General features: G+C 44.6%; 1 protein-coding gene across 1 annotated transcript; it reads right to left on the bottom strand.

Moving 5' to 3' along the window:
• Window positions 1-1377: 1377 nt before the first annotated feature.
• On the bottom strand, window positions 1378-5711 carry LOC119305973. Its single transcript, XM_037582345.1, has 7 exons — window positions 5540-5711; window positions 5178-5433; window positions 4842-5064; window positions 4618-4741; window positions 3734-3949; window positions 1579-2808; window positions 1378-1392 (listed from the first exon to the last, which is right to left on the bottom strand). Exons 1-7 carry the CDS (start codon window positions 5699-5701, stop codon window positions 1378-1380), a joined length of 2226 nt encoding a protein of 741 aa, XP_037438242.1. The 5' UTR covers window positions 5702-5711.
• Between the last annotated feature and the right edge of the window lie 3008 nt (window positions 5712-8719).

Here is an 8719-nt window from a genome sequence, read left to right as displayed (position 1 = left end):
ATCGACCCGTCGTGCAGCATCAGGCGGGAGGTGAGCTCGGTCCTGCAACACCGTGCGCGAGAGGAGGTCAGTCCTGATGCACCGTGCGTGAGACGAGCTCGGACCTGCTCGCACCGGGCCCGAGACGAGCGATGGACCGCAGCTGCGAGAAGGCCATCCCTTCGTGAAACGTAACGACTGGACAACGAGGAGGGGGGCCAGAGGTCGATACAAGCCTCCTACGGACGAACCGACGCTAGGACGTGTCAGCCGTCGCCAAGCCGACTTGCCAAGCCACCGTGGAGCCATCCACGGCCGGAGCAGCGACCACCCTACACTGCCCCACCGCGTCGCCTAGCGAACACCCGGCGTCAGAGCCGTCGGGTACGCACCCGTGCATCTCGCCGCCCCCAAGCACCAACCGGCGAGCATCACGTCGAACGTCGGAAGGACAAAAATAAAAGGCCCCGCCTTGGAACCCCTGACCGCCGATGAATCAACCCACATCGGGCAACGAGCGGCACTGGCAGCCACCGGGGAGGCCGGAGTTGGAGCCCAACCCGCTGGATCAACGCAGACGTGGAGGGCAGAGGTGCCAGAGACGACGAGGGAGGGATCCACTGCTGCCCAAACTGCCGGGCCCAGCCACGCCCGACTACCCAGAGCCACCCGGCCGCGCTGCTCCCAGCCCTCTCCGCAGAGGACCACCACGCACCAGATCCACTGCCGCCGCATCCCGCCCTGCACGAGCCACCACCAAGCGCACTGCCCGAAGCGCAGCCACCGCGCCCGCGCAGTCCCGAACGCTAGCCCGTAGCCGCGCCGCACCCGTGCCGGAGAGACCGGCCCGCGCCGCTCCCTTGCCCGTGGAGGAACGAGAAGCCCCGACGCCGCCGGCTCCGGTCGGGCTTTGCCCGGCCAAGCCCCTGGCGGCGGCGCGGGAGGAGGAGAGAGGAGGAGGTTGGCTGGCGGCGGAGTTTGAGGTGCCCTGCCGGCCGCCTCGCGGGTTGCGGCGCGGGAGGGGGTAAGGTGGAGCGGGCCCATGCAAAAAGGTTTGCAAAATCTAGTCATAAAAAACACCAACACTCCTTCCCTTTACATGACAACACAGATACACACACGGGCTTCGGGTGTGGCGTGTCGCCACGCCTTTGCCCGCTAGTTATGAATAACCGGCACCAGCATTAGTTAATGTTTAGCACTGCGCTCTGCCAGGAAGCTCCTGAGACACAATGCTCGGTGCTCCTCGTTCATGTCCATATATAAAGAACCGTGGGACGATTTCTCCAAATGAGATAGGGCAACTCTAAAAGCTTTCTCTGTGAAGCCAGGCGTGTTCATCACAGCACTACGCACCACATCTGGGAGCACATCCCAATGAACGACATGTGCCCTCAATTACATCGGGAAGACCTGAACTAGAGAAACAGTATAATCAGAACAACAGAGAACGTGTACACATCTGGCCATGCTATAGCATAATTACAACCAGAATAAGGATAATCATGCCATGTGTATATTTGCAGATAAAGAAAGAGTAGGCAATAGTCAATGCGAGAATAAAAGCGATACAGCAAATAGCTTGGCAGGCACACATACCGCTCTGATGTGAACGAGCTTCCTCCTGTTCTCCTTTGATTCGCACCACTTCACTAATGTAGGGCAGCCAAGAATGCTTAGATGTTCAAGCTTGGTCAGTTGTTGTATGCTCTCCGGCAAAGTCCTGATCCCCTTGCAGTCCTCGATCTTCAATTGCTTGAGAGAGGTTAGTCCACCGAACCACTCCGGTATTGTCATGCTTGCACACCCTGACAGAGTTAGTTCCTGCAGAGTTGTCAGCTCAAGTAACCATCTCGGCAGTGCTGCCTGCGACAATAATTCGAGGTACAATTCTCTAAGGGAGGAAAGGTTGTGGGTGATCTGAGGTGAGGTGGTCAGGTCACTGCAGTCGGTGATAATTAACCTACGAAGGGCAGGGAGAAGGTGAAGCATCCTCCACTTATGCATGGATACCTTGCTACCAACAACATTCAGCTCAGTTATTGGGGAAGAGGAGGAAGTACCACTGTGTGAAGCGCTCTCTGCCCATGATGATAGCATAGTATCACAACCACTTATGTGCAAATACATAGCTCTAGGAAGACACGGTTTTATCCTCAGCTTGTCACATTGCTCTATCCTCAATCTTTGGAGCTTAGGGAACATGAGCTCATTTAAACCTTCCTTTCCACTATAATGCATGGTGTTCCACTCTTCCAAGCCCTCCATACGGTTGAGGTTGAGGTATTCTAAGTTTGGTAGTTGACCAAGTGGTGGTAACTTATTGCAGTTAGGAAAATTCCACAGATTTATCTCCAAAATATTATGGAGATAATGCCTAATACCCATAAGCCAATTAGGAAAGTTGACACTCCTGTAACCAGTTATAAACAATCTTTGTACACTGCTTGGTGCAACTAGTTTTTCCAACACCTCCTTGTCATCAACAAACCTTCCGGCAGCGACTGTCCATTGAAATGTTAGCTCTTTAATTTTTTGTTTCTCAACCAGTTTTATATTCTGTGCCTCTTCAGCAGATTTCACATTCTCAAGTCTATCTATCGTCAGCTCATCAGGATTTGCATGCTGAAGCAGGCTGATATTGCTGCTACAATCACTAGAAGCATGCACCACAAAGTGTGGCAACGAGGCAAACTTTAAAAAGGAGAGCGTGGATTCATCCAATATGGAACAGTTCGCTAAGAGGTCGAATGTATGAAGTTGTTTTTCTGTTGACTGCTTCACCTCATTAGCCATTGTATTCTTAAGATCAGGAGACGAAGCTGCCAACTGCAAGAATATTACTATTTAGAAGTACATGGAAATATCAGAATATAATCTCCTGGAAATCTAAATAAGTTTAGGATTATTTATAATTAAACCCAAGTAAAAAATTATTTTTAATTAAATTCTTCCTTGAAGAAAGTGCAAACCCTTTTGAGAAGTGGCTGCAATACCTTAACGTATGAAAATGACAAGAAAAGTGCAGCATCCTTAAAACATAAAAAGGTAAGTTCTTCAAAATTTAAGAATGCCATGGCAGGGAAAAATTCAAGCCTATAAAAAAATGGAACGTACTAATTTTGGAAAATGCAATGGTAAGAAAGTGCAAGAAAACAACATATTTTCAGAAACACAAAAGTACCTATAATGCACAATCAAAACACCAACCATTTTTAAGGAAACAGCAAGACACAATCAAAACACCAACCATACGAACACACTGACAAAATTGTTGCTTACTAGCTGGATTGTTGTCTTTGCTGCCTTAACATTGCCTTCATAAGGCATGTGCCGTTTATGGCCTTACCGTTGCTACATGGAAATATTATAACAGATATCACTGTCATAATCTCTTGAAGACCTAAATAAGTTCAGCATTATTTATATTTAATGCAAGTAACAAACAATCTTTAATCAAACTTCTCCTTGAATAAACTGCAAACAAGATGAGAAAAAGCTATATATCATACCGTAATGTGTGAAAATTACACATGAAAATGTAACATCCCCTAGCATAAAAAGTTCAGTCGTCCAAAATTTGAGAATGCGAAGGTACGAAAGAAATTCAATAAGTCAAAAAATGCAACATACTACAGAACAAAATACCACTTGAGCACAACAACCGAAATACCAACCATAGAACACACTACGACACAGCAGCTGACTAGCTGAATTGTTGTTTTTGCTGCCTCAACACTGCATGTGAACTTACCATCGGTATGGATGAACTAGTGCTTGTTCCAGTTCCAGTCGCAAACTTGTCCACATTTTTTGTTGAACCAAGCCTATGCATTATATGCTGTATATCTGGTCTTTTCGTCGGATTAAAGTCAGTGCACTCTATCGCTATCTCAGTGCATACTCGTACTTGTATCAATTGTGCATCTCCATCTGATTTATACAACCTATTTCTCCACCTCTCAAGTACCTGCGGAATTGTCATTGTGTTATGATCAACGAAAATGAGCAGCATATATTTTTACAGAATGAGGTGAATCAGAGTGGCAGAATTCAATGAATGCATAAAATATATCACTATTCACAAAATAGAGGCACAAAAAATCATAGAAAAACCCTTTGCCATCCGAAAGCAATAAGCATCCATCATTTACCAAGTTTTGTAATTGCACAGAAAGCTACACACTAATGCAGTAAGCCTATCTAAAACAAACTACTCAAACTGACAAAACAAGGAACATTTTCACTGGGAAATGTTACGTATATCGGACCTACCATATAACTACAGGGATACTGTAACATGTCTAGCTTAGTTTGTACCTGACAAAGTAGCACACAAGGACAATTTAAGATGACATGTTTGAATTCCAATATTGGTAGCCAGATTGTAATAGATCAAAACACCTTAGATGCACTATGGTAACACAACACTATTCCTACATATTTAGAAATTTTAAGGTTACCATGATACCTGCAAAAAAGATGTTTCATCGTTTTGCAGCTAAGTTCTCCTTTGCACGACTACGTGATCCAGGGAGGATACTATGCTACGTCTAAATGGAAGAGTGATATTATGCAAAGCAATATAACACTGTAATTGTAAAATCAAGCCTTTGTATTGAAATGACCTCGCCTTACATTGTCAATATCAGCATATCCCTTCTCTCCTGTTAGCATCTCTATGATTATCATACCAAGACTATAGATGTCTAACTTGAATGTGATCTGTCTGCGCGCATAGAATTCTGGTGCCAAATATCCTCTGCATAAATATTTACATAATTTAATCCATTAATGTGAAAAGGGATAAACATTAGTTCATACATTAAAAAAAGAGCTTCCAAGAGTAATAGCATACGTACATAGTTCCAAACATATTTGAAGTAATAGCCCGGCTTTGATTTTCATCAAAGCACCTTGAGAGACCAAAATCAGCAATTTTCGGCAACATATTATCATCTAGCAGTATATTTTCTGGTTTAAGATCCAAGTGAACGATCTGATTTTGGTGAAGATAATATAAACCGTTACAAATTCCATTGATAATTTGAAATCGCTTTTTCCACTCAAGTCCACAAGATGCATCTACAAAACAGGAGAGAGCAGATAGTTGGTTTTGTATTTGGGATGCTTGAAGTCCTTAGTTAGAACACTAAATAAATGGATGCTTGAACGAAATACGTGCCATATCATCCTACCAGTGATTTGCTTATCGAGACTCCCTTTAGGTAGATATTCAAAGCAGAGTAACCTTTGTCGTACATCCGCTAAGACAAGTTTTCCCTCACAGCGTACCATTTCCCCTTGTGTGTCAGAGCAATATCCTAGGCACCGTACTATATTTTTGTGCTTTGCCTTCATCAGACAATGAACCTCTTCGCTGAATTTCTTTTCATCAATATCAACCGTTTCAAAAAGCTTCTTCACAGCAACCATGCCATTGTCAAGCATTCCCTATAATCACAACATGATTTGGGGCCGTCAATTTAAGTTACACATAAATTGTGATCAAGGCAAGGGCAGCTGACTAGCTGAGAGTTACGTATATAAGCATATATACCTTATAAACCCTTGCAAAGCCACCACAACCTATTTCTTTGTCATCAGAGAAACCACTGGTGATGTGCTCCAGAAGGGATAATGGTAGGGCCTTTGGTTCTGCGCTCTCATCAAATAGAATACGCTCTAGTTCACCTCTTGGGGTAATGGCTTCGCAATCCATTTCCGTTAAAAACAAAATATCCTTGAACCAAGAAAAGATGCAACTGCATTATTTGTGAGGCCATTGGACCCAGCCCTTAGATTGCTCAAGATCATGAAAGGTAAAGTAGATCTCATATGACAATACACTTATACAAAAAACTAATGAATACAACACCTTTGAGAAAACATTTCACAGCACTACACTTTAGCATAAGACATTTCACAAAGCCACACTTTTAACATGCCACATTTCGTAAAACACGATTTGTAGCATGTAATAGTTTTCAAAACTACACTGAAATCTATCAAGAAACCACACAAAGAGAGAAGTATAATTTAGTGAAATGGTTACTTGAACTAGAAAGCATAATTATGTGATTGCTTGACAAAGAGATATAGCTCCGTGATACTAAAACTCAGGGTAGAATTACACAAAGATGATCACTTGACTCTTTTGCAAATAGGAAAGAAGTTCAATAACTATGCCCCCATTCCCTCGATGGGCAAAACTGTGAAACCATAATTCACATTTAACTGGACAAATACCATGAGTAGGCAATTGTGTCACTTTCCTGAACCCAACGTTAAGGTAGCTTTGAGAAAATATTCTGTAATCAGTACTGGGTAAGTTCTTGGATCTGCAATTAGTAGTTGATTTTTTTTTTTAGATAGAAGAGCCATTGGGGACAGTGCAGCCCGCCGCCAGACCAAGATTTTGATTGACAACCAAACCTAGCACATAAGCAAGTTGCAGCATTCCTAACGGAATTGAGGGTTGGCGTAGAGGTGAGCCTAATCAAGAATGAGAGAGAGAGAGAGAGAGAGAGAGAGAGAGAGAGAGAGAGAGAGAGAGAGAGAGAGAGAGAGAGAGAGAGTCGGTGTTGGCATGACAGAGGAGCGACTCTTTCAGACCATCGTTCTCGTCGTCGTACTTGTGGTGGCTACGGAGGACAAGAAGCTCACGTCGCCGCCTCCGTGTCCACCGCTCTTGTGGAAGAGTAGACTGTGGCTGTACTCACCGAGGTCACGCCAGAAGACCTGTTGCATGAGAGGCGCCGCTAGATGGAAGAGCAAAGTGTTAGGAGACGAGTGGCTTGAGAAGGGTGTTTGGGAGAGAGCGCCACTGGCCGCGGAATCGGTGCCGGAGTGCAACCACATCCGGCGAGGAGGTCGACCGAACCCAAAAACCATGCCTAGGTCTTGCAGTTATGGGACCCCGTGGTTCAGCAGAGGTGGGGGAGGGGGGTTGTGGCAGCCAGGCAGCGAGACGACTGGCTGCCATATATGAGAGGATGCGAAGAGGTCGTTGCTGCTTTTTGCTGCGCCGCTCAGCTTCTATTGGTGAGGAAGACCGGAGATGAGAATTCTTTTAGAGAAAAATAGGCACGATGCGAGAGAGGAGAAAGCGATGGGGCAGTCGGCAAAGAGTCGAGCGGTGAAGGAAAAATCGAAGCAGTCAAAAGAAGGTAGATGTACTATGTACATCACAGAATGACCGAAGACAAAAAATGACCACAAAAATCACGAGTACTCCCTCCATCCGAAAATACTTGTCCGAGGAATGGATGTATCTAGATGTATTTTAGTTCTAAATACATTCATTTGTATCCATTTCTACGACAAGTATTTTCGGACGGAGGGAGTACATGGTAAAAATTAAAGACACGTGTCATAAAAAAATGCACTCACACAGAGCACTTTAAACGCATGAGCTGAAGGCTAGCTTAGCCGCTATAATATATTGTTATATACTCTTGGTCCTTCCCATATTAAAATGGAGTCACTTATTAGTTATTTTATTAGGACGGAGGGAGTGAGATTTAAACTTCTTACACGTAGGGTTGGACAAACAAGGGATGGTAATTTGAATCGCAGGAACGATGAGAACATCAAAATCCAACAAAATAATGTCCTAATCCTAACTAGATGGTCCCATCACTGAGGTAAGTATTGTTCTCCGCGTCGATCCTACATGCAAGATTAAAAATAAAGAGGTCTTGGTAGATCTTTCATTTCTTACACATTTTCATTGAAAAATCATCCAAATAAAAATTCCATCTGTTTCATCCAGATGTCATCTATGTTGCATAGCAGGTCCTCTGTCGTCCCCCATGGTTGTGCCTGATGTCAACCTTGAGGCCGAGAGTGGAGTTGGGCTTCATGGATGTTTCTCTCCTCGTGGTCTGATGAGCTCACCATTGTCTGCCTCTCAGGGTTCGTGCATCAATTTGGTTGTGGCTCTGGTGTTAAATATGATGCCTGAGCTTCTAGAGCTGTGTAGGGAACCAATTTCGTCTTTGTCCCTAGAGCAACTGAGGGTGGACCCCTTGAGATCTCAGTTGTGACTCTACTGCAATACCACTCCTGGAGCCCAGTCTGACGCTTGACTTCGAGGAGAATAGGGATTGGGACGTTGCAATATCTTGCTTGTCCGGGTCCATTTGGGGCATGGGGTCCTAAAGGTGATGTGGTTGTCACACCCAGAGCGATGGCATATTGGCATGTGTGCCTAGGGCTCTCATCGCCAAAGAAATTTGTGATTTCCTCGCTACCTTGGATGTTGCTAACCCTGGATCTAGCAAAACAATTGGGTGTCTCTCATCGAGGAGAAGAACATCACAGATAAGAAGACTAGTGATTCTAGCTCTCGTCCCGTCTCTTGAAGGAGAAATCAAACAAGTGCAGAAGCAAGAAGAGTGGCACTATAGAAAAGGCGTCTGTAGTTGCTTGATGGATGACTCTCAGTGTTTTGACATGTTATCATGGTTGTGCTTGTGTTCGTAGCCTTTGCCAATGTTTGTTTCTCAAATTACCACCGGTCTGTGGGAACTCACTTGTGAAGTTGAATATCATCGGCAAGCGGGCTATAGGGTTAGCGTGGTGCGAGAGTTTGTTTGTCTTTTTGGTCTAGGGGTCTCATGATTTGGTCTATGGGGTTGTGGCTTGGTTTCCTTTTGTGGCCAAGCATGTGATAGTTTTCGCCTGGTTTTTCGTAAATTAATCGGACAACTCTGTTCTTCTTAATTAATGGATAAGG

The sequence above is a fragment of the Triticum dicoccoides genome, chromosome 5B, assembly GCF_002162155.2.
Source record: "Triticum dicoccoides isolate Atlit2015 ecotype Zavitan chromosome 5B, WEW_v2.0, whole genome shotgun sequence".
NCBI classification, from domain to species: Eukaryota; Viridiplantae; Streptophyta; class Magnoliopsida; order Poales; family Poaceae; genus Triticum; species Triticum dicoccoides.
The sequence above is the reverse complement of the archived record's forward strand: the minus strand, read 5'-3'. Positions and strand labels throughout refer to the sequence as shown.